General features: G+C 43.6%; 1 protein-coding gene across 1 annotated transcript in view; it reads left to right on the forward strand.

Moving 5' to 3' along the window:
* The window catches only part of KALRN (kalirin, RhoGEF kinase), a 583,131-nt gene that overhangs the window by 348,702 nt on the left and 207,474 nt on the right, over positions 1–26,955 (forward strand). The window contains exons 25-32 of the mRNA XM_012639639.1: positions 5,528–5,597; positions 7,982–8,071; positions 12,793–12,885; positions 17,208–17,319; positions 19,059–19,249; positions 19,688–19,789; positions 21,155–21,297; positions 24,390–24,492. Of these exons, the coding sequence (XP_012495093.1) occupies positions 5,528–5,597; positions 7,982–8,071; positions 12,793–12,885; positions 17,208–17,319; positions 19,059–19,249; positions 19,688–19,789; positions 21,155–21,297; positions 24,390–24,492 (904 nt within the window). The remainder of the gene's footprint in view (positions 1–5,527; positions 5,598–7,981; positions 8,072–12,792; positions 12,886–17,207; positions 17,320–19,058; positions 19,250–19,687; positions 19,790–21,154; positions 21,298–24,389; positions 24,493–26,955) is intronic.

A 26,955-nucleotide genomic window follows, 5' to 3' on the forward strand; every position in this document is an offset into this window, starting at 1 on the left:
AAAGTTTCTGGTGTGAAATGAAGGGACAGAGCCAGGTGATTCTCATGGCTCAGCCTGGGTGATCAAACTGTGCCGGAACTATTCTGTGAATAATCCAGCATCTTCCCTTGAGTGCACATGACTCTCCCTAGTTTAATATCTGCCCCAGTGTGCTGCAGCTGTCTTAGCCCTGCAGTCTAGAGCCTCTTATAGTCCAGGTTCTGAATCTTTCTGATCGTTAGTGGATTCCTTAGACATATTCTCTAGCTCCATTTGTCTGAAAGCAATAACCCAATCTTGCCTTAAAAAGAAGGCAATGTTCTGGACTTTCTGCAAATAAGTGAGCCTGATACCATTCTCCTTGTCCTATTTCCAACTTAACTTTTTAATGTATGCTCCTCATTGTTCCTCTTTCCCTCCTTGCCACAGCACCCCCTCTGATATTCCAACAAGCACGTGCACATGTACGCATGGGTCATCAAATAGATAATCCCCTGTAGGTGCAGACTGCAGACTACGTCCTTGATGTAAAAGTCTGTCTTCTGGACAAGGCTGTGAGCCCTCAATGAAGGATACACTTCCCCAGAAGCAGTGAGACTACAGACCAAATTTACCTTGAATAACAAAATGACTCGGGCACCTTTGGAATGGTGCTGTTCCCGTAATAGTTAATGGGAAAATTCACAAAACTTTCTATCAATAAATGCTAGAGGTTTCGTTTCCTGGGATTCTATACAAAGCCAAATGGAAGCATTTTCCTCATCAAGTAACTGTATAATATATTACATTGTAATAATTTAAGAGCAGTAGCATTGCTTAGATCTTTACATTTATTTAAAAGTTTTATTTCTGAAAGAACTCCAGTTAGTCGCACAAACACTCAAACCACTTGCTTTTCTCATTCTTCTGCAATTTATTACATACAATTATCGGAATGGTGAGGGCCAAGTTGTTTCTGTAAAGCAGCTGAGGCGGAATGTTCCATCATTTGTGAAGAGTGTTGTGAGATATCGTGCTTTAATTTAAACTCATCATACCGACTTGAAGTAGGTGGAATGATATTGATCAGATTTACATAATCTGTCATCTTTATAAGCTTCAAATTAAAAAGCAAAATAGAGTTTAATATTGTCACTTACTTTCAACAGTTACATTGAGATGGTAGTGAATATCTTACTCAAAGTTATGAATTGATATGCCCAGTACAAGCTAAACACCTTTTCCAAAAATTCTTAGATTTCCCCCCTAAATTAAATCCTAAAGCATTAACATAGGCTTTGCCATCTGGAAGCATGTTGGAATCTAGGACAGTTGCCTTCAAATGCCAATCTATGGACTGGGTACATTGGAATTACCCAGGAAGCTTTTCTAAACAATGTAGTTGCTCAGAGGGCAATGCACAGCTAGGTGTGGGGACCACTAACTAGGGTTTTCCAAGAGTGTTCCTTGAGACAAAGTCTGATACTCCCCTAAAAATATTACACTCAGAGAAGTTTGAAAAACACTGCATACTTTATCTACTTCAGAGATTTATAATGTACCTCATCATATTACAGGATTTGGGGAGTCCTATAGTAAACAAACCAGCTTAGCCCAACATTTCCAAACTTGAATGATAGGTGACCTTGGAATCCATTTTTTGCATAATACTCAATCAAGATTGTCCCAGGATGTGATTTAGGGGAAGGTAACCTGCTATAGACTTTTCAACATGGGCCTGGTGGGAAGGGTCCCCTGAATATAAGTCTCCAGGAGTGGGGAAGAGTGTGAGATATGTGTGTTTATCAAAGAGAATATGACCTTATTAAGATTGAGGGCTGGGCACGGGAGCTCACACCTGTAATCCTAACACTCTGGGAGGCTGAGGCAGGAGGATCACTTGAGCTCAGGAGTTCTAGACCAGCCTGAGCAAGAGCGAGACCCTAACTCTACTAAAAATAGAAAAATTAACTGGTCATGGTGATACATGCCTGCAGTCCCAGCTACTCGGGAGGCTGAAGCAGGAGGATTGCTTGAGCCCAGGAGTTTGAGGTTGCAGTGAGCTACAGTGACGCCACAGCACTCTCCCCAGGTTGACAGAGAAAGACTCTGTCTCAAAAAAAGAAAATTCAGAAGCACTAATCCTAAAGAACTTCTTTTTCTTTCATATCTACTGTGTGCCAGGCACTGGGCTAGATTCTTTTTACCTGTGGATTTATTAAATCCTCACAAGTACCCCATGAGGTGGTGATTTAAAGATGAGGAAAATGAGGCTTTGGAAGACCCCTTCACAACTGTGACCAGGTGTGAACTCTGGTTCTTTAAGTTGTGCCTGGTTGTGGGAGGAAAGGAAAGTGAGACCTGGAATCAGTAAGGGTGAGCTAGTGGTGGCTGCTGTTAAAACCTTCATTTTACAGAAAGGCATCAGTCATAGGAATCACATGCTGTGTTTAATTCTGGTTATAGTGTTTTTGTTTCCTGAAAATTTTCAAACTTAGTATCTTCCCACAGGTTTTTGGAAGCTGCTATCACAAAAGTCAGGGTATTGCTCTATTTAAAAATTAGTAGAACTTTTAATAAAATTGCTAGCACTGTCTTTACCTAGATCAATGATCAATTTTGTAGGTATAATTATCTGTTTAAAATTAACCTTAAGAGACTGGGCCAACTGACCGTGGGTCACAAGTCAAGGAAAGAAGGAAAGTTTCCCTGAGTCATCATGGGCGTCCTTGCAACTTCTGAAACAAAGACACAATTTTATATCCTGTGTGGCATGTCCTGATGCGGGCTGTTTTAGCATTTTTTTTTTTGACTACCTTTAAAGGCAAAGGGCCAATATACCACTGGGGTCAGAGCTTAGGGGACTGGAGTGAGGGTAATAATAGTCATGGATAAAGAGATCCTGGCAGTGGGGATGTGGAGGTTTCCTACAAGCTGAGAGCATTTATCCTCGGTTCCCAGAGCTTCTGTATTCTCCCCTTTCTTCCCTTTCTCTCATTCCATGCTCTTTTTTCCTTGTAGGTCCTCCTTTCTTTAAAACACTTCATTTTCTTTCATTAGTTTTTCTAGAAAAGCTCATCAGATTTCCTTCCCCAACTTGCTAAGCCATTCCAGCCCCTTCTCAGGCTCTGTTCAGCACACCGTGGCTCAGGGACGGATTTCCGTTCAGTGTCTTCACTGAGATTTATACCGAAGGCCAAAAGGAAAAATGACCATGCAAAGACTGTCTCAGCATAGCACCTTCTGAAAACATTGTACATTATATTATGTAGCTTTCCTTGGGATAAAGGGCCATATGATAAACATTTTAGAATTCAGTTCCAAAGATTAAAAAATAATATATTTACATATAAACATATATATGTCTGCAAGTGTACGTGTGTGTGTGTGTGTGTGTGTGTGTGTGTGTGTGTGTGTGTGTGTAGTGATGAACCAGATTGCCTCTCTTTGCAACAAAAGAGTATGTTTCTCTTTGGACCTTGAACTAAGTTTGATCTTCAATTATAACATTATATAGTATATTTTCCAATTTCTATTTTAGAGGTCATATTAAATGTATAATAAATGTGTCACCTATAGTCCTTTGAAAAGTAACAATAAATATGATACCATATTGATTCTAAGCACTGCATATTTGCATTTTGAAAACTCGAATTGCACTATAATCACTCCTGATTCAGTCAGGATACTCTAAAATTCAAACATGTAAGGGGAAAGATGATTATTGCCAAATGGGTACTGCTGGGAGTTCCCAAAATTTTTTAAATGACTTTTTTCTTATTACTAAAGCAATGCCCATTTATTGTAGAGAAAATTTAGATTGCAGATGGACAAAGAAAAAGTCATCTATGATTCCACCAATCATTATTAGCATTTTTTGTTTTCTAAATAACTTGTCAAATGTGTTTTAGTTGCACTTACATATTTTTAAACCTCAAAACATCTTTCTCTATATTGAAGGAGGAACACATGTACATGAAATCCATAACCACATGTAATTAATTATAAGATACTGCCAAAATGTGTGGACAATAACAGCCAGATAGAGTAAGTCAAATCAAAATTTATTTTTTTCCTATGGTAGAGGTAAGTAGTGGAATAATGCAGAGCCACTTTGTATCTTTTAATCTGATTTTTGAAGATAATACGTTGATATGATTTTAAAATCAAAATTAAATAGAAAAGTAAACATGGAGAAGTCTCACCCACCACTGTCTTTAATCCTGTTCTTTTACCTGGTTCCCCACAGTAACGACTTTTGTTTGTTTCTTGGGTCAGAAATAAGAATGTAGTCTACAGCCATACCACCCTGAACACGCCTGTTATTGTTTGATCTTGGAAGCTAAGCAGGGTCAGGGCAGGTTAGTACTTGGATGGATAAATAAGAATATATATTCCCTACTTAGACAAAAGGTAGCATATTCTATACATTCTTCTGCACCTTGCTTTTTCCACTTAGCTTGTCCTAGAGTTCTTCCATATGGAAACATAGAAAGCTGTCATTTTGTTATAGCTACATAGTATTCAGTTCTGTGGATGTACCATAGTTTAAATGCTTTTTTCTCTACAGACCATCTTTTGCTATTATAAACAGTGTCATAATTAATACTCATGTACATATGTCATTTTATACATATAGATAGAACTACAGGAAAATTTCCAGAATTAAAATTACAGAGTCAAAAGATAAGTATATTTATGATTTTGATAGATGCTGTCAAATTGCTCTTTGTACAGACACAGCATTTTCCATTTCCATCAGTATGTGTCCCAAAGCCTCCTCATAGTTATTTTTTATTTGAAAAATGTTTTGTGATTTTTTTAAAAATCAAATTCCATTCTAATAATGCTGGCCTCTTAGAACTTATATTCTCTAAACCCAAACCAATTATTTAATACATTAATGTGAAGTTAGTATAATTATTTCTGTATTAACATGGAAAGGAACGATGGCCCAGATATCCACACTGACAGATAATTCACTAGGAACTCAATTCAGCTTCAGAATATATTGTGACCTCTTCCCCCATTAAATCTCCTTTCCTAATGGTGTCTGTATCATAAAACATTAAGTTGAACTCATAGTTTTAAGCATAAACTAGCTACTGGTGGAAGAAGGCAGTCAAGAATTAGGAAGAGGCCAGTAGAGGATTAAATTTTTTCCCACTTTATCTCTGGGATCACAGGTGATATTTTATTTTGTTGGGTGTATATTTTTAAAAATATTTATGATATGTTCAGATTACTTATATTAAAAAGTAGATACATAGTTGCTGATAAAAGGTCTAACACAAGTCCAATATTTCATTACTTATTTTTACCCCAAGAAGTGTGAATCTCTGAGGAAAAGAATATTGTTTTAAGTAGCACTAATTAATCAATTAACATACATTTTAATGAAATTAGTTCTGACATATTAAAAACTGTACCTCACCACATATCACTTAGAGAGTGGAGAAGCCACATGTAAATAATTGAGAGTTTGTGGCCGTGTTGGTCTTGGTATGATCCCCTGAGAGGGGGTCAGCTATACAGAGGTGTCTGATTCAACCTTTCTCTCCCCTTGCAGCATCTTCCTCAAAGAGCTGGAGAAGTACGAGCAGCTGCCTGAGGATGTGGGACACTGCTTTGTGACCTGGGTAACCAACCTGAAATCCTTCCCCCACTGCCCATGCCTCCAGGAGTGCACATGGCACCGCTCTTCAGTGCCTGGCCTGAGGATTGGGGTCACTGCCAGTCTCACACAGGACTGGGGCTGTAGAGAGGGACCGTGAGCAGGCCTGAGAGAAGCAGTCCATCACCAAGGAGCGTAGCTTTCCTTGGGAAAAGTTCTTAGACATCATGTCCAAGCTCCATTGTAAGCTCTCTATGAAGAACTTTCTAAAATTATGAGAACAGGAGAGTGGAACAATACTAGCACCCTTGGTAGAGGAACTATACCAGCTCAGTTCACTAGTTATTAATATTTTTACAGTATGGGTATTAGGGAATTAGAGTTTTAGGAAGCCACATAACCATTGGTTATATTTTCTTCTTTAATAAAGAACAGACTCCTTGGGTATCCATTCCCAATTCTGGCCTGCAAGATGAGTGTCTAGTCATCCTCTTGGTGCTGTGGATGTGGACCAAGTAAATGGGCCAGATGTACCAAAACAGTCTTCATTGGCATCTCCACTCCACATTATTCTGAGCTCAGGCTCATGACCTGTATATGAATGCAAAGATCTCAAGGGAAGTCCACTGAGGACACTGAATGCAATGAAACATGGAAAGCCTTCCCCAGGGTCAGGAGTTCTGCTATTTAATAATTACCTGATTATAACTTTCACTCAAAAAGGACTAATTACTTTTCAAAATGTCTTCATGATTCAGAGAGTTTATGTTCTCAACAGCCCAATGGAGTAAGCAGGAATGTGTTTATGTTTTAGAGTTTAAAGATGGGAACATCTCAGAGGAGATAGGACTAGTTCACTGACATGTACTAAATATTACATCCAGTCTCATAACTCAAGGCCTGACTCCCAGACAAGCTTGCTTTTCATGAAATCTTAATGTTTGCTTCCAAACATACTCTCATTTCTTCAGAAAGTCTCAGACTACCATCTTATTTACATCTTATAATACATGTTCTGCCTCTAAAAACATCAGCCAATACATAGTTCATATTAATGTTGATAAATAATTTATGATCCCTTGCAAAGCCGATGTGGAGAAAAACAATATTGACAATTAAGTAGAGGGATCTTTTTGCATCTTATTTTATTCAATTTTTGGATTTTCTTTATAGTCAATCATAATTATGATTTATCATCATCTCTTAGGGATGATGAGTAACCTCCTAGGTAGTATATAGCCTCTAAATTGGTTTCAGAAAATCTTTGGTAATTGGATAAAATATGCACCTTTTGCCAAAAATTATCCCAAGGTGACTTTCTTAAATCTCATGATCTTAATACATGAGTATAGTGCAGGAATAATGGCTGGAACGAGTTGTTTGTAATGTATTGAAAGGCAATGGCTGGGACCAAGAAGCCTGAAATCAGATTGCCTGAGCTCTACCACTGGCTAACTATGGGAATTTAAGTCACTTAACTAATCTGTGTCACAGTTTTCTCTTCTATAAGATGGGGAAGATAATAGAACCCACTTTGGAGGGGTCTCATGAGTACCAAATGAGTTAACATATGTGAAAGGACTCAGAATATTGCTCGTGTAAATGAAACCTGCTGTAATGAACACTTATTTAGGCTCTCTCAGAAGAAGACATCATCCCATATTTCCAAAGGCACCGAGATAGACACCGTATCACCAATAAGAAAAGTACTTGGTGGCCAAAATACACACTTTTCCCAGTAAAAGAGTGTATAACATTAACCCAGAGAGTCTTGAAAGAAGGAAGAAATGAATTTTCACCCAGCTATCAGTTTCTTGGCTTGAAGTAACAATCTGGTTAGGAATCATTGTGCAGACTCTGCCCCAAGTGATCAGTCTGCTTTCTTTTTCCCTCATCATTGCTGCTGGGAAGTTGGGATGATGGCATAGTTGCTTGACATGCCCCCCAAGTTCTCCCCAGTGGGGACATGTAGAGTACAAGCAGATGTACCTCTGAGATCATACTTTATTTTCATTCTGTGGTTTTGGATTTAGAGCAAATGCTGTCCTGTTTCAAGATGGGGAGCACAATTGTAGATAATCCAAAAAAGGGGATAATCTCTAAATAAATTCTATCCAATTTCAGAATACATTATGATATATGAGTTTCTTTTCTAATTCTTCCTAGCACAGAGTAGTATTGAAATGAGCTCACTTTCAGCAAGCTTTCTTTACCTGCTGATAGGAGGACAACCATGCCAATGTCCATTAGGGGACGATGGGTCTAAATGAGCACAGAACATTTGCTACAGAAAGTCTAGGCACTGGTATCTGAGCTTTAACTGTACTGCCTTTGCCAGGCCCTTCAGCACAGTGGACAGAAGGGAGCAACTAATGGATACTTAACTATTTTTGTCTTTGTTCTTTTTAGGCAGACAAATTTCAGATGTATGTCACCTACTGTAAAAACAAGCCTGATTCCAACCAGCTTATCCTGGAGCACGCAGGCACCTTCTTTGATGTAAGCTGTGGTTTTCCATTCTTAAGCAATTGATAAGCAGGTGGAAACACTTCTCTGCTTTGGAAAGATGGGAGTTTAGCTTTCCTTTGTTCATTTTGCCCTACTGACCACTCCAAACCTTTATCTCATAGCTAAAGCATGGTAAAAGACAAAAACAGTGTTTGTCGTTTGTTTTACCCACTCCCCTCTCAGCCACTGTGGTTTGGTCAAGGGCAAATTTGCCTCCATGCCTCAACACCAAAACTAGCTAGCTGCAAACCTCGTGTTTAGAGGAGGCCCACTGTGATGCAGCTGTTGATTGAGACGTTTCACTTCTGCTTCGTGCACAGCTCCCAGACACGTGGTGGTTCCCTAAGCATGATCCTCAGACCAGCCACAGCAGCATCACCTGAGAACTTGTTAGAAACGCAAATTTTTGGAGCCCACTTCAGATCCATTGGGTCAGAATCTCTGGTGTGGGGCCCAACAATCTGAGTTTTAAGGAAGCCTCTGGGTGACCCTGATGCCCACTCAAGTTTGAGAATCGCTTCTCTAATGCAAGTGATTCAATCTTGCTACACATTGGAATCACCTGAGGAGTCTGAAAAATACTGATGCTTGAGTCCTGTGCCTGAGATCCTGATGCGATTGGCCTGCATGCGGCCTGGGCATTGGGACTTGCAGCCAGGACTGAGCACTTGTGCTGTAATGGAAGCCAAGAAAGAGGGGGGCTGGTATGCCTTGTCAGATCCTCTGGTTTTGAAGGAGGACACAATCCTGTTGGTTGATGATACGATAAACCTATTTAGTGCTGGTCCCCGAAGAGAGTGACCTATTGGCTATAAAATAAGCAGAAAGCAAAATCAAGTGGGTCACTGCAGGATTCAAGGGATGAACAAGAGGGAAAGATGAAATTAGGAAAAAAGTACAGTGAGAGACAGACTGCAGTGGTGGTGACCATTCTAGTAGTCATACCAGACCAGAACTGACACAAACGTGAAATCCAGAGCCTCTTGAAGGCAACCAGTCTGTCTTTCCGCCTACTTATTTTCATTTCTTTCATAAATATCTGGATGTCTAGTGGATGCAAGATAGCGTGCTAGGTCCCGTGGAGAATACAAAGACATTTAAACATTGTTTCTCTACTCAAGTTTGCAAAATAAACCTTCTCTGAGCATCTTTCTAGCCTGGCACTGCCATATCAGAAATATTTCTGAAATATCTTGTTGCTCAGTAAAGAAATGACACTTGAATAGACTTGAGAAGGAGAAAGCCAGACAAGGAAAAAATGTACATGATTTTTTTTAATGAAACATTAATATGGAAATGATCATATATGTCCCAAACTGGAATTTCTGGGGTTAGATTTGATAAAGCAGAAGAACCCAAGCAAAGTGTTTCTCTAACCTGATATCAAAATTTATTGGATATCATATTGGATGCTTTATACTACCATTATTTTTGATTGATAATGTTTTCCCCTTAAGTTACTTCCGGTTGATTAGTCATCAGCAGTGTCCAAATGGGTCTTTTAGCATTTTTCTGACATATGTCCTGTGCTGTGAGCATGCCTCATATTCTTCTGCTTCCTTATCCTGGCTCACACCATTCTCTCTGCCCAGAATGAATTGTGTCCCTTCCACACGACACACACCACATGTGCTTTTCAAAATTCTTCCTGTCCCTTAAAGGTCAAATGCTGCTTCCTACATGAATCTTTCCCTTTCTGTGTGCATTCATTATACTTTGTATCTCTGTTAAAGCATTTGTAACAATTTGCCTTTTGGCAGGGTAACGATGTACCTTTCTGTTGTACACACCTCCCTCCACCTGCCAGTCCCTTGAGGCCTGATGGTATGCCTGATTCATATTTGTACACATATCAGTGCCTGGCACTAAACTACATTTTCCATTTGTCCCCCGTGCTTCACATCCCTGTTTCTAGCCAATTTCCAGACTTTGATAAGTCAGATAGACTCCAAATTTCCCACCCTACCCCCATTTGCAGAGCAGTGCCTCGTGAGCCTCCGCATTAGTTGGGAAGGCCCATGGAAGCCAGAGAACCAGTCCAGTAGGAGTTCATCAAGTCTGGCCTAGAGGTGGAGAGGGGGAACAGGAAACTCTCCAAATTGTTCCCAAAACGTTCTAGAAAGAATAACCTTTGTAGTTTATTTCCATTCCATCAGAAAGTTTTCCCTAAGTTCTACTCTTAGGAACCATCTGCCTTAGGCCCTCATTCTATAAAAGAGATAAACCCTTAGTAAAGGCAGAGTCTTAATATCTATTACTGTAAGGAGAAAATAGAAAATTAAAGTCCCGGAAAGGCCCACACATTCACATGATACAGAATTTTTGACCGCGATGTAGAAGAGTGTGGTGCGATGTCCAAGCTTGGTTTGGCTGATCTAGCCTCTGGGGCAGCCCCTTCCTTGCTGCTCCACGTGCAGCCTTCCCAGAGCTGGTGTCATGACAGAGGGAAGAGTATCAAAGGTGCATTGTTGCCTGTGCTCTCTTGCCAAAGCCCCCAAGTAAGCTCACAAGGTTCAGTTGCCCAAAGAGTGTCAAGCTGCCAGCAGTTCTGTCTATCCTCATTGAACAAGTCTTGTTGTAACTACATACCTCTAGGGAAGAGGCAATGAGTGAGAAAATTACTACTTTCTGGGATAGTTGGTGGGAAAAGGAATAATTTTTATTCTTTCTCCTTCACTCTCCTTCATTGCAAGTCCTGTCTAGTCTAACTTTAAAATATCTCTTGTATTTCTCACAATGCTTTATTCTCACTAATTCTAGCTTAGGGAAAGCCCCTATATTGCACACCTGCACTTTTTTTTTAAATAACATAGATGTGATTCTGCTACAGTTCATCCATTTAAGGTATGCAATTCGGTGGGTTTAGTATGCTCACAGATATGTGCAACCATCCCTACAGTCAATTTTAGGGCATTTTCATCACCTCAATAAGCAATCCTGCATCCTTCGACTTTTACACCACAAACCCCCAGCCCTAAGCATCCACTGATCTACTTTCTATCTCTATAGATTTGCCTTGTCTGGACATTTCATTGAGATGGAATCATATAATATGTGGTCTTTTGTGACTGACTTCTTTCACTTAGCATAATGTGTTCAGACTTCATCTACGTTGTTTCATGCGTCACCACTTCATTCCTTTTTATGGCGAAGTAATATTCCATTGTTTGGGTATACTGCCTTCTGTTTTTCCGTTCATCAGTTCATAGGCATTTGGGTTGTTCATGCATAGACGTACATTTTTATTTCTCTTGAGCATATACGTAGGAGTGGAATGTTGGATCATGTGGTAACTTTACATCTGCACACCTGGGCTTTTGCGGTAATCCCCTAGCTTGCCTCTCTGCCTCTATTTCCACCCCTATGTTATATTAGGTACATCACTCTTTTCAAAACATTACTTTTACCATGTGTTTCTTTTCTTTAAGATCTATAATACTTTACCATAGAAAAACTTAACATCAAATCTTAATTCTTTTTTCAAACTCAACCCCATCAGTGACCTAATTAATCATTCATATCTAACTCTATTTTTTGCTTCTTACAGAATCTAGGTGTGTATCTTCTGTACCATTCAGGCATGTCCTCATTATCATCTAAACACACAATGATTATTGCAGCCTGTATATTTTGTGTTTGGTCTTCTCCCTTCAGAGAGTGTCATTCCTCCAACTTTCTACTTAACCAACCCCTACCCAGCCTCTAGGCCCCAGGTGAGGCTTTAGCTCTACTAGCCACCGTGACCAGTCCAGATGCAGTCATCGCTCTAGTCCTCATTGGCTATAATGTACCCTCTATTGTCCTTAGTTGTTCTCTAGTTTATATGTGTTGAGTATTCTCAGATGGACTGTAAGCTTTTTGAGGGCAGGGACAAAAATGTACCTTTCTGTGACCTTTATAACCCCTGGACATTGGGGAATAGAAGATCACTTTGGAGGTAGGCTAGAGAGTGGATTTGCTGGGGAGACTAAGGTGCAAATAGCAGGTGGAGGCATGATGGATGAGGGTGGTGTCCATGGAAATGGACCGGAAGGATTTGCCAGCAGGGAAAAGGGGGCAAATGACTGAAAATGACTCTGTGGTTTCCTGCTCAGGAGACCTGAAGAATAAGGGAGGTGCCATTAATCACAGTGAAAAATTTATAAGAAATAAAGCGATGACCCTAAGTTGGGATGTGTTAAATTCAAAGAAGAGGGATGGTAAGAGAGAGATGTCCTTGTGCTATTTATGGAGACTGAGGGCAGAGAAAGATCCATCACGAGTTGTCAGAACAGAAATCAGAGCCTCGTCCTCTGCCTCCCCTTCCCTCTCATCTTCGCTCTTACCTTTTGTTTCCCACATTTGGGAGGTTATTTCTTTCACTCCAACTTCTTCGCCTCTCCTTTTCCCTCTGGCTGTCATTTACCTTATCACTCTCTTTTCTACCTTTATCTTCTCCCATTTGTGCTTAATTTCTATTTCTGTTTCATAAATCTACCTCTTTCCCTAAAGCTTCTGCCTCTTCGCCATCTTTATTCTCTCTATACAGATGTATGTGTCTTGGTCTCTCTTGCTTCTCTTTCCACTCCCTTCTCCCTATCCCAGAACATTTCCCCATAATTGCCTACATTTTCTTTTTTCTCCTCTCTTGTTACTGCTGCCTACCTCCTCCCAGAACATACACATACACACACCCTTCCATGTCTAATTGCACCTTGTTCTCATCCCTGCAGGAGATACAGCAGCGGCATGGTCTGGCCAACTCCATCTCTTCCTACCTAATTAAGCCTGTCCAGAGGATCACCAAGTACCAGCTGCTCCTGAAGGTACCCCCTCCTCACCCTCTGTACCACCCTCCACTGCACTGCTGCCAGGGCAAGGGAGGCCCAGCTTTGCCCGTATGGGTAGGAAAGCTTCACTGAAGACCTTTCTTCTACCTGGAGCAGAACTTCAGAGATGAGCCCACACTGGCACTGCTATCCTATCCATGGAATTCCAGATGCTCGTTTTGGGGCAGAAAGAGGAGAAATGGGAGCAGCAATAAGTTGTGACTGTTTTCACATTTACCCACCACTAAACAACTTTTAGCAATTGCCACCATAGGCTCTGGCTGACTTTTTGAGGATTTCTTGTCCCTCCCTCTTGGAGTAGTTTCCTCCTTGTATCCCCTACTTTTGATGGAATCAAAGCTCAGGGTCTTAAGGGCAGTGCCAGTTTGCGTGGGTGGTAGAGGCCAGGGTGGCAGCTACCACTGCCATAATCTCTGTGTTTGTCAAGACTATGAGGTTTTGGAGGGGAAACAGTCCAAGGGTGCACATTAAAATACCGTGGCACTCTTGTATCTGCAGGATCCCATCTCTTAGGGGTTCTTCTTCCAACCAAAAGATTTGGATTTTTTTTCAAAATTTTAAAGAAGTTTTTTCCAAGCCTTCTTTAAACATTAAATAACCAAATTATGTAAAACACTAAGTAATTTGGTTGATCCTTCTTATATAAAAATAAACAAATACTCTGAAACTATGACATTTCCCCAGAAAGACTGGGAAATTGATATAGGCAGTTAGATAACTCCCATCTATGTTAATTCCTAAAGTGTAAGGGTGGAGTTTTCCGTCATTTGGAATATTTTGCTGGTTGCTCCTCTAACGTAAAGGATAAAGGGATAGTGGGAAGACATGTTATAAGTACGTAGTGTAGCTTCAGAAAAAACCTGATGAAATTCAGCTCATGTTTAGAGATGCTGGCAGAATCTTGCATAGTCTAGCTTTGTTGAATCTGAAAACCAGTCAAATTTCAAATCTAGGATTCTGGTCATACTAGAGTGAGCCCCCCATTCCTGGCCCATGGGGCCTCCCTGGCATAGCCCCTGTGGTTCTGTGATGAGAGGTGTAGGGGCAGCTGTGAGGTGGGGGTGCAGCAGCCTGTGCCCTGGTCATCTCTTCCGTCCTCTGGGTCAGGGCAGGGCCACACACCATCATTTCCCTTCAGCCTCCTTCCTCATCTCCAAGAGACTGCTGGCTGCTTCTTCCAGGACTCAAGTCATCCTACCCGCAGAAAAGCTTAGAGAATTATAGCTGGGCATCATACCCTCGGCCTTTACTGAGGATGGGTATGAGAAATGACAATGTGCAGACATCTCAGCTGTTTGAGCAGACTACTTTTGCTTCTCTGTTTTTTGAAGTTTCTTATATAAAGACATAGAAATTCTCGTAAGAGCTCAGGGTAGAGGGAGTGGGAAGACCTCTCTCCTAAAAAATTGGCATGTTTTCTACCTGTAAACCACAGATGCTTAGGCTCTTCTTTGCCTTTGAATATCAGAAAGTTAGCATTGAATTTTGTGGTTGCTCACAGTAGATTCTCGTTAGCCCAGATTTCAGTGTATAATCATTTTCTCCTTCTCTGTTGCATGTAATGCTTGACCCTTCTAAATTATTTCTTATGCTAACGGGCTTTCTAAAATTGATTTTTGTGATTTTTAATTTATGTATCCCAAAGCCTTTGAAGGAATCGATGGGATTGTGAATTAAAGAAAAAAAAAACCAATACAGACTAAGCCATCCACACTGCCAGTGTCTTAATTAAGATGCAGTTCTAAGAGAAATACAGCTTTTCACCTCTCCCTTTTAATCTCATAAGGCTGAAGCTCCCTGAGGTTAATTATGTGACATGGTCAGGGTGGGGAGGGGAGAATGTGTTTTGCTTTAGGCAGATGAAGAGGGGGGCTCTATAGGGCTGTGTTCTGGAGTTGGGTGTCTTTAGGAAGAGATGCCCATGCAGGTAACTGAGAGGTAGAAAAATGAAGTAGTGAGAATTTAATTGTGGGGAAGCTATGAAATTTTTTTTTTAAAGGAGAAGATAATTTTGGCCTCTTTTAAATGTGCTGGTGGCAGAGTGCCTGCTTAGAAAAATAGTTTGCTGAGCTTTTACTATAAATAATATGGAATTTATTTTCTTAAAGTCACTTTTATTTCAAATAAATTGATATTTAGCTATCAGTATCCTCTGGGGTTTAGCACTTTAGGTGTTGCATGAAAGTAGAAACTCTGTTGATTACAATGCTCAATATTCTTCATGTAAATCTGCTACAGCTTTACAGAAGGACTCTAAATTAAATGTGGAGTCTTCTCTTTATTGTAAACTATAACAAGGATCCAAGGAGAATTTATTGACTCTCCTGGTAAATTGGTAGACTTGCTAAATTGCTTTGGGGGATTAAACTAATTCATGTGTTCTGTTGCAAACTGAAGCATATTTCTTGTTTTCTTTCTTATGTTCTGCCTCAGGAGTTCCTTTGATGATGTATAAGAACAAGGTTGGGAGGGTTAAGATTAGGAAAGGGATGGAAAATCAAAGAACTTCAGGCTGGCAGAAGTAAATACTGAACAATGATGACGTTATACTGACCGGAAGCCAGGACAGAACTGAGAACTGATCACTTCCACCTCCCAAACGTGTGGTTCACCTCTTCATGGGACACTCAGAGCTCCCTTATTCATGTGGGAATGTATCCAAGATAACATCAAGGATTAAATTTTTATATATGACTCTCACTAATTAGATATCTTACCAAGTATAAAGCTTTACTAATAAGTTTGAAGCTACAAATAATCCCAAGGCAGAGGTGACATAGAAAAGGTCCAGGATCACCAAAGCAAATCTAAGTTCTTTCTTGCAGCATCAGGATGTACTGTGGCCCAGAGTAGTATACAAGGTCTCTAAATGATGTATGTCTCATTGTATCACGCTGAAAAGAGCCATTTTGGCCATGAAATGTACTCACTCTTTTCTTAGATAGTTGCACAGCTTATGTGACACTTTCCAGAGAGCCACAGATTCCAGGTTTGTTTACTACAAGAATCGTAGACAGACCAGATATATCCTTTTAAAAGCACTTCGTAGATAAGTCTCTCCTGCTAGCAAGTTCCATTAGTTTATTTGTCAGGAGGTCTGTCATTGACATGTTTATAAAATTTGATCTGGTGAATTTCTTGAACTTCTTTCTTTCTTGGAAGTGTACCCCCACTCAACTGCCCATCCCCTGCTGTTGTTACTGCTGCCTACCTCCTCTCCCCCTCAGGGAGACAGTATGGATTACAGATCTGTCACTTAACTGTTTCCTTCCCAGTTTCAAAGTGAGCAAGATACAGTAGCCCTGACAGGAAACGTGAAAAGCCAGCATTCTTCTGGTTTGGGCAAAAAAAATCATTCCAAATGGTCTTGTGAGTCTCAAGATAGTTGGAAGTGATCTTTTCTCCATCAACCAGATACTATATATCTTTTGTGAGGATGGTGATGACTGAGTCTCCAATGAGAAAGTAAAAGAGAAAGTGCCTGCTCCCCGCCTCCCCAGGAAGTAAAAGAAAGAGAGTCTACTCCTGGAGGTCTCAGTGTGGTACAGGATATGGGGGAGACAGGGCTGGAGTGGTGGATGGAGTGCTGGACGTGGATTCGGGAGACCTGGGTTCAAGCCCCTGCCTGGCCTCATGGAGTTACAGACCCTGGGGGAAATCACTTCATCCCTCTTAATCAGTTTCCTCCTCTGACAATGAAGTGGTCTAGAATCCCACCTATTGGCCCCAGGTTGGGAACTCCTGGTCCATATGATCTAAAAGTCTTTCATTACTCCAAAATGCCGTAAACCTATAACATCTCTAACCTCAGGTTGCTCCCAGTAGGGTGGACGTCAGCATAAATAACAGTAGCATCAGCAGGAGGCGTGTAGGGGTATGAGTGCTCTGTGTTCTGTAGCACACCCTTGATCTTCTCTCTCTGCCTCTCTTTGTTCTCTTCGTCGTGATCCCACAGTACTGCACCCCTGTTTGTGTGCTTTGCTGGGGCATTCCCTTCTGCAAGAGAGCAGTCCAGCGACAGAGAGTACCCCAGTTGCTGACTCACAGTTCCAGTCATTTGGGAGTTGGGTTGGATTGAGTTTGTTTGGACTAGATTGTGCTGAGGAAGCTCAGTCTGAGAGAAAATGTGGTTGAATCCTTTGGAGATAACTCCTGACCCCACCCCACTTTCCTTACAGCTTAGAGGGAACCATTACAGACAGTGAAGCTGGTCTAGAATTTCCTTGATGGGTTAGGTGGTGGGAGGGTTGGGAAGCTGGGGGAAATGATCCTAATTGTGTCTGGACTTTTTTCCCCAGGAACTTTTAACTTGCTGTGAAGAAGGGAAAGGGGAGCTCAAGGATGGCCTGGAGGTGATGCTCAGTGTCCCAAAGAAAGCCAATGACGCCATGCATGTCAGCATGCTAGAAGGTAGCTGTCCTCCCAGCCCTGGGGAAGCCTCCTCTGTTCCTACAACCAGGGAGCTTGTGTCGTGGTAGGGAAGTGGCATGAAGTCAGGCCAGGGGCAAGACTGGGAGAGAGGAGAAATGGTGGGTAGGTACGCAGGCCCTTGGCATGTGAGTCTCTGCAGGGATCAACCTGGCTAGCAACTTGCCTCCAGGTGGGACCAGGCCTAAGCCATGGAAGGTGTATGAACACCTTGTTGCCCATGCTGTTGTCCAGGACACGCCATCATCCTTTCTATCAGTGTGCTAAAGCCCCCAACCTACAGGAGTCTCGTTAATCTGCATAGCATTTGCATTGCCTCTGTCATCAAAATAAGTGGAAATCCTGGTTAGACACACACACACACACACACATACACACGACACCATCTTCAGCCCTACGCCCTTTTTTGTTGTTATTTTGGTAAAATATACAAAACATGCGTAACATAAATTTACCAATTTAACATTTTTAGTGTGTTCAGTGACATTAAATACATTCACATTCTTGTGCAACCAGCCTTTTGTCCTTCCTAGCAGGTTAGAGAAGTCCAGCCAGATAACCCTGAGAGGACTTCAGTTAGCTAGAGCTATATTCTTGAGACCAGAAACTTGTAAAGTTCCAATAAGTCTTAATGCTGCAAAACAGACAGTAGAGCAGCCATACTGGGGTGGAATTTGTTAGATGAGTTAACACTTAACATTCCAGTCTGGGCTGGCATAAAGGTTGCTAAAGGAAATAAGTGTAGTCTGTTGCAAACATGTAAGCATGTGGGCTGTGTCTTGTCTTCTGGGCTCCATCCCACCCACCATTACCACCACCAGCATCTAAGAGACTTGGTCTGGTGTCAGTACTTCCTGGACTCTCCTTAGCACAAGAGGCCTTAATTCTTAGAGCGAAGGAGCCTGGCTATCTTCCTCGACTGAGCAGGAACCATCTGAATGTATTCCTGTTGTTGCAATTTCTCCACCCCGTTCTTCTCTGTTTGCACCTTCCCCTCCACCCCACCCTGGGTGTCGTCCTCCCAAGTACCCTGCTCCTCCAGCCTGTCCCCGACCTGTATTCTGGATTCAGCTACTCCACTGTGGTCTGTGGACCAGCAGCAGCAGCACCTGGGAGCTTGTCAAAAGTGCCAATTCACCGTCTCCACGCCACACCTCCTGAATCAGAATCTCCTGGGAGGTGGGGGTGGGCCATGATCTGTGGTTGCACGAGCTCTCCAGGTGATTCTTATGCACACTAAAGTTTGAGACCCTCTTTGAAAGACTTACAGTGGTATAAATATAAACTACAGAAGGCTTGTGTGGAGCAATCAAGGGAAGAATCCTAGGAATAGAATACAAGAAATAAGGCACTAACAAATGAAGTGGACTCAGTCAGGCAGTGTTTGTCCTCAGCCCCACTTGGGGCTCCGAGTGGGGAACAGAAGGGGCTGTGGAAGAAGGAGCCATGGGACTCGTGCTTGCAGGAGACCGCAGGCTGGCCATGGGGTAGGGTGGGGGGTTATATACATAACCAAATATTGGTTATGTATATAAAAGACGAGTTGCAAGAATTCTATAGAGATGTCTGTGTCAGTGTTCAGGAGTCTCTGGAGTCGGCAGAGAGAGAAAACCCTGCAGGAACTGAGGGCCAACAATTAGGACAGCCTTTCTCCAAGAGGGGAGTGGACCCTGACTGTGGCAGTAGAGAAACCCCACAGGATGGAAATGGGTATTTTTCAGGGTTCGACGAGAACTTGGACGTGCAGGGGGAATTGATTCTCCAGGATGCCTTTCAAGTGTGGGATCCCAAGTCACTGATCCGGAAGGGGCGGGAGCGGCACTTGTTCCTCTTTGAGATCTCCTTGGTGTTTAGCAAGGAGATCAAAGACTCTTCAGGACACACAAAATATGTTTACAAGAACAAGCTACTGGTAGGTGGGGCAGGTGGGGTAAGGCAAGACTGCCTGCTTTCATAGAACCCTCGGGCAGGAAGGGATGTCGACACATCATCTCATCTCTTCCCCTGCCTCCACACCACAGCCATCCTGGACAAATGACAATGTCTCCTATTGGGAAAGCTCCCACTCTCACCTCCCACTTCTGCATTTTAGAGTTCACAGTTCTTCTTTCTGTTTGCTTTTAGCACCTCCCTCTTCACCTTCCCTCCCTGGTACCTGCTAATCAGGCACGTGCCTGTAGGTCCTTCCATCCTGGGTAGTTGAACAAAATATCCAGTCTGTTTAAGTTTGATTGACAGAAGCCCCTCCCTCGGTCCTCTCCTCTTTGTCGCCTTTCCCTTCCCACCCCAGCCCTAAGTTTCCCCACTGCCCTCCCCTTCCCCGCCTCTCACAGGCATTTCCTGTCTACAGACCTCAGAGCTGGGTGTGACCGAGCACGTGGAGGGCGACCCCTGCAAATTCGCCTTGTGGTCTGGGCGCACCCCATCCTCAGACAATAAAACAGTGCTGAAAGTAAGTACTGCTCTCTGCTGGGCATAAGACCAGGGCTGGGGGTAGCAGAAGGGGGGCAGAGAGATGTGGGCATATGACACCTAAAAGCTAGGGCCTGGAGACCCCACTGAGCCACTGAGCATCTCTTGGGAATGGCAGCATCAGATGGGTGTTGAGAAGCAAATTGCACCACGAAGGCACACCTGGAGTCTCAAAGACAAACAGTCTCCTCAAGTCCATGCACTTGTGTGAGCACAGAGGTAAGAAAGCAGGCAGTGGCCTGCTGGGCCCCCTTCCCAAGGCCCACTTGGATTGTGTTCTGTCCATATGTCCCCTTCAAGGGGCAAGAGCTACATGACCCTTTGACAAAAGGCATCTTGATTTGCTCCATTCACTCAACATGTTTTCCTAAACACCTTCTATGTAAAAGGTGTTCTACCCAATGTTGTGGGGATACCTATGTACATGACATGGACCCTGTTCTCTGGGAACATACAATCTAGAAGCTCCAGTAAATTACATCAGCATGGGGACCATGCTGATCAAGAGAAGTGTTGGGCAGGGACCTTTCGCCAGAGGACAGCCTTGAGGAGTCATTTCAGCTCTCCAGGGTGCAGCCTGGGAATGGAGTCAGTGCTGGTAGTAATGTTAGCCTGGCCGAGCAGTGACCATGCGGTCATGGAGCTCCCACCAGCCGTTTGCTTGGCAGGGACGTGCCCATCATCAAGGAAAGGATGGCTTCAACCCTGACAAAAGCTTCACATTTATTCTCTTTGAACTGCCAGCATGGCTGCTACCTGTCATGAGGCAGAATTACCAGAAAAAACTTCCATAGAGACAAATAGGATACTCAGGAAGTGATAGTAATGCCTTCAACTAACAGATTTAGCATGCTAAAAACCCGGACTGACTTGCAGTCAGTACAAGCCTGTGTGGCCAGGCATATGTTGGACATCCTGACATATGTCCATACCGGTTGGTAAATAAACGCTGCCTTCAAATGCCCACTGGCTGCCCTCCCAGAGCCCCCTAGACCTCCCCAGGATGGAGCAGCTCAAGTGTGAATCCCTGGCCCTGTGCGGGCCTCCAGATACTGCTCCAGCTCCAGGGCAGATTGGTCAGCGCTGTATGAGTCACTAAATACTTCGACAGTCACTTTTGTGCATGTCTGATTTGAGTCTTGAGGTCAGAGGTTAGAGCCCTGTTCTAGGAGGTGGAGAAGCCTGTCCATGGGATCGAAGAGTCACAAGTCTGAAATGAGAAATGAACTCACCAAACATTTGGAATCCTTGAAAATAACAGATGAAACCTCCAAGAGGAGGGCTGAACTGTTTGGGCAGGGTGAAGGGAATTGGGGTCTCAGTCTTTCTCCCTGTGGCACTCCAGGCCTCCAACATCGAAACCAAGCAGGAATGGATCAAGAACATTCGAGAAGTGATTCAGGAAAGGATCATTCACCTGAAAGGAGCTTTAAAGGAGCCAATTCAGCTCCCCAAAACACCAGCCAAACAGAGGAACAATAGTAAGAGGTAACCAGCGTCTCTCCCTCCTGCACTTCCTGCCTCCCACGCTTCCGCTTCCGGGAGCAGGAGTGGGTGAACCTGTGTCTCTGAAGGGGTGGTGTGCCCTGCAGGTGGCACTCCCTGGGGGGCCCATGAGTCTTCTCCTCTTTAAGCATCTCACCAGTTACTGTCAGTTACATTTAGCAGAGCTTCATTGATCAACACTCTTACTTGATAAACACTCTGCTAGGGGCCGCGGGAAGATAAAAGAAGTGTAAGATGAGTCGACTCCCCTCGAGACCCATCTAACAGTCATGTCTCACACATGGAATAGTTAGACAAGAAGAGCCAGTACCGTCCATAGGGATGATAAATGCTAGTAATGTGAGAATTCAAAGAAAGGGGACTTTAGACAAGCCCTGGAGTGGAGCATCTGGGGGAGCTTTGGAAGGCGATGAGCCGCGATGGTGAGCCCTCGGGACTGGCACCGCAGCAAGGGGCTTTGCGCACTGTGATGTGTGGGCTGATCTGGTGTGTTGTCGTTGCAGCTCTTAGTGCAACCGCCCCCACCCCGAGTCCTCGCCTTACTCACCTGAGATGAGCAATGTTATCAGGCAGAAGAGGACTGACTTGTTGTACCTCTCTGAACCCTTCTGAATCCCAGTTTCCTCTAAATCAGGGGGTGACTTCTTAAGTATTTTTTCTCAAGTCTCCATGTGACACTTACAGTGACTCTTTTGGAGGGCACTTCAAAAGAAAACATACAAAAACTTCACATAAATTTTGGAAAACAAATACAGCAAAAACAAAGTTCTGGGGTTGACAGTCATTGGTGGTAACAGGTTCTTCTCTCCTCCCCTATTCATAAATGGAGTAAGTTCAGAGGACTTAGCTTTCCCTCAGGCACCAACCAGGACAAGCAGGTGGGGAGCCGCTTTAGGGCCTGCGGAGGAGTTGCGTTAGTCCCGAGCGAGGCGGTAGCCAAAAAAGGGTGTGGCTTAGGTAGAGACACCTCCATGGCAGGCAGAAGCCCCAAGACCCGCATGGCCAGGATAAGGTCACCTTCTCAGGGCCAGAAGGCAATCACAGCTGCGCTGGGGGAGGGTCATTTTGATTTCAGGTGCCCATGTCCAGAGTCCAGGAAAGGGGTAGGCTTGTTTTAGCACTAGAGACAGACCCTGCTCCAGGAGCCCCTCCTTTAAGAAAGAAGATGGAAAGGGAACAATTATAAGGACAGATGGTCCAGGGCCGTGGTGAGGGAGGGTACTCAGGTGGGGTTGGCTAGGTCACTCTGTGAAATAGCCCCTTTCCCTAGAGTAGGAGAGTTTGAGCATTTCTAGAACATGGGAAGGGCATATCTTGGAAATACCCTGACCTTTTCTTTGCCCCCCACCTTTTCTATTATCCTGTGATGGGAGGGTAAGAAATCTTGGCAGATGCCACAGAGAATAGCCAGGCAATCTGTAATTCCATTAGCTTGGCTCCCAGGATATGGGGACAGAGTTTACAGAGGAGCGGATTGGCTTGGGAAAAACCACCCACAGCCCCAGGTGGGCTCCCCACATCCCCCAGAACTGGCTTCATCTGGAATGGACCAGAAGGGCCACAATGGGCCAGAATAGCAGGAAGCAGGAAGTACAGCCAGTTCTCAACTGTCTACAAATGGTGAGAAGCACTGGCCCAAATCATCCAAAACAACAGATGATCTAAAAGTCCTTTATTTTTGGTTTTGCAATTCATCACATAAGTTCTTTTTACAGCAGATTTTCCTTCCTACAAATGTGTGGCTTCTGTTATTAAAATAAGTTGGCATTTCCCAAGCGGTGGTGAGACAGCAGTTGACTTAGAAGTGTTCTGGGTGGGAGAAAATACTTTTTATGACTAGTAGACACTACCTGTGACATATACACACACATGGGTACCTGCGTACACACGCACGTCCACACACACTCACACATGCACCGGATTATAATTGTTTAGACTCTGTGAGGTGGATTCATTATTTATGGCACTTTGTCCACGTGGTATAATTCTCAGGCTTTGAGCTCCCCTGTGCCCTAATGCTAGTACTTCTGCCCAAACAGCATCAGGGATATAAATTTTATAAAAGTGTCCATGGGAAGAGCTGTCATTTCCTGTGCTAACTGGGCCAACCCTGGCCCCACATCTCCCCCAGTTCTTCCTGACACAGACCATGCAGGCTTCATCAGTTTGCAGACATCCAGTCCCTCTTGGCCCTGTCTATGGGTTCAGTGCAGGATGGGGGCACAGTTCTAAGGCGGGAGAGTTGAAATAATGTGTGTAGGACAGCTGTGTGGTCCAGGGGCCCAGAAAGGGGTCAAAATGCCAGGAGTGTGCTCAGGAGACTCTCTTAGCAGCCACTCAGGAGCACAGCTGGCTCACATGCTGCTGTGGAAGCTGTGACTGTTCTCCAGTCTTTGAGAAATGCCTTGGCCTTCTGTGTTGATAAGAAATCATCACAAATATTCATGAGATCATCAAGACCCACCAAAACAAAGGCAACAAATTCCTCCTCCATACCCTTGGATGGAGGGTCCAACGTCAGGGACTTCCCAAAGATAACCTCCCCTGGAGAAAATATTTTACCCACCCCCATTTTCTTGAGCAGAAGAAACACAACTTAAAAAAATGTCAGTTCTGTTTTCCGTATAGGCCAGCTATAAACCAACCCTCATCCTGGTTACAGAATATACAGAAACTTGAATACCCTGAACTCTGGGATTATTGGAATGACCCAGTCAGCTGGATAGAAGCCTAGGTTCTAAGTAGGATATACATCTTCCTACTGCCTGTTATAAACCCATTCCCAGTGATGCGGGGGGAATTGCCCCCTCTGCAGCGTGAGCCAGAGGAGTTACGGGGAAGAGGTCATTTTGCATTTGGTTATTAACATAGTGATTATATGTTTACTAAGTGCAAGAAGTGACATCATTGAAAATCACAGAGGGCTGCTCCCTTTAGCAGGATAATTTGAGACAAATCCCTAAGAGAAAGTGTCGAGGCACTGTGTGCCAACCCAGCTGGAAATCCTTGTGTGCTCTAAACCCACAGTGGTTCCCCCCACCCCCACCCCTGTTTTTTTTCTCTTCTTCCTGCAGGGATGGAGTGGAGGATATTGACAGCCAGGGAGATGGCAGCAGCCAGCCAGACACCATCTCCATTGCCTCTAGGACCTCCCAGAACACAGTGGACAGTGACAAGGTAGGACAGAGTCCCAAGCTTCCTTCCTCCAGGACTTCTTGTTGGCTTCACCACCCCCGGAGAGGTTCCCCCAGAGGAATGTCTCCCACCATGGAGCTTCACTTCGGGAGCTAGTGGTCTCTTTGTGCCACCTGGAGGGGAAAGAACAGGGCTGGAGGTGACGTGTCACAGCACCGAGGTCTTGTCTGAGGGCAAAGGCGAGTAGTGAGAGAGTCTAGGTTTCTTCTTTCTGAGATGCCCCACCAGGCTGCTTGGGCTGCTCTGCCTTCTGGGAGGACGGATTTCAGGGAGGCTGAGGTTGGGATAGTTTCCTGAGACCTTAGTGGCTGTGATTGGCTTAAATTTATAATGATTGGAATGGGGTTCATGTCAAAGTTAGACCAAGAACAACGGTTTGGGAAATGGCCACAGAGATGCTGCTCAGTAGGGGCCTCTTATCCACAGGGACTCTAGTGGAAATAGTGCTTTCCTCTGGCCAGATTATTTGGGCTAAGTTCTGAGGGACAGGAGGACCAGGAAGTGGCATGCGGAGGACGTAGTAGCCTTGTGAGAAAGCCTAGTCACTTGCTCTCTTACATCTTGGGACAAGTGAGCAAAAGTTAGGAGCTCTGGTGGGGAGCAAAAGAAAAAAGACTGCAGCGAAGACTCTGTGTACTCGCCAAGCTGGGAGAGGAAGGCAGCGTCGGAATTTGCAGCAGGGGAGGGAAGGGCCATGTCTGAGCCCACTCTCCTCTGTTCACGCCAAGGTCCGAAGAGTATGAGATGACCTTTTGGCACACATTAGTGATTTTATTAATGAAGTTATGGATTTCCAAAGACTATTTGACCCTAGTTTATCCAGACCTAGTATTTTGGCCTGGTCCTTCAGCCTCTAGCCAGCAGACTATGTCATTGCTTCATTTTAGCTTTCTAAGTTATGAGGATGTTTAAAAGATGATCTGCATTCATTAGGATTTTTCCTAATTTTTTTATTATTTGAGAAAAAAGCCACTGACACCTTAATGTGGAGACCATGCCCTAAACCTGCTAAAATCATGATGCCAAATCCCCCTAATCATGCTTTAGGCTAGTGTTCAAGGACATTCAGGGTAATTCTGACAACTGCCTTCCGGTTTTTAAGCCATTTTTGACTGATCGTCAGAGTGGATGGAAAATTAGTTTTCTTTCACTTGTAAAAACATATGAAGAAAACTATTTCTGTACTTTCCTGTCTCCTCTGATCTGTTGTCTAGAAATATAACCTAGAATACCCTCTGAGCAAGTGTTACTTTTTAAACAGTCAGTGGGTGGTAAGTCAAGTGCAATGTTTCCCATGTTCAGACGTAGACTGTTAGTGTCGTGGTCCGAGGAGTTCATCCCTTCCAGCTGCTAAGCCATCTTCCCAGAAGCCCTGACTCTGGCACAGACCCATCTCCTAGAGCCATTCGTCTTAGGAAGACCTTGGCTACAGCTATTCCTTATCTTTCTGCCAAGGTACATGAGGCTAGATTAGACGCCTCCAGCAGCAGCCGTTTCATTATTAATGAGGGACCCTGGTACTTAGATTTTATTCTACCAGTTAGGAAACTGAGGCTCAGAATGACTGAGTACCTCACCCAAGAAAATTCTAGTAGTTAGTAGAAAAGCAGGAACCAGAAGTCAGATCTCCTGACTTAGTGTCATGTTTTCCTCCCTCTAAAAGTCAAAGCATTGAACTCTCAATGCTAAAACTAACTCAGCTGACCAGTCCTTCTGCATATTCAATAAAAATAGCACCCACATATGCACATAAAAGTGCCCACCATGTGCCAAGCTCTGTGCTAGATACTGTAGAGAGATGTGGACTATTTGTTGAGTGTGAATCCCTATTTGTGTGATTCTTTGTTTCATGTCTGTCTCTATAGCCAGGTCACTGAGTCCTGAGGAGGGCAGGGGCCGTGTCTGTCTGTTTCGCTACTGTACTCCTAACGTGCAGCGGAGATGGATGCTCAGGAGATACTTGTGGAGTGAATGGACAGAGGGGACATAGTGACTGGTCCCAGGGAAGTCCAGGATTAGGAGGCAGCTAAAACCAGAGGTCCGAAAGCAACCAGACATATAAACATCATGTTTTCAAATATGCTAAAGGAGCTTAGATGTGTCCTTATCTCCAAGCACAAAGCTTTATTAAGCTGGAGAACCTGGCCTGTTGAGAACCTTTGTTCCCCACTTACTTTTTTTGGCTTTGGGGGCCTTGGGCGGAGGTTTGGGGGTTGTTGGGGGTTTCCTTGTTTTTTCCCCAAACCCGGAAAGTTTCTTTGGAATTGTTCACTCTTTCAAAATAAAATAGAGGGTAGGTCTATGACTATGCACTGTAATTTAAATGTTCTTACTCTTCTAACACGTAGCAGTGTTAACAGGGCAGCCATGTGTCCTCTGCGACCTGTACTTTCCCTCATCAGTGAAATCATTCATTGTGTCTTTGGATTTGTAGATGTTATCAGC

This window comes from Propithecus coquereli, unplaced genomic scaffold (genome assembly GCF_000956105.1).
Source record: "Propithecus coquereli isolate 6110/MARCELLA unplaced genomic scaffold, Pcoq_1.0 Scaffold10, whole genome shotgun sequence".
NCBI classification, from domain to species: domain Eukaryota; kingdom Metazoa; phylum Chordata; class Mammalia; order Primates; family Indriidae; genus Propithecus; species Propithecus coquereli.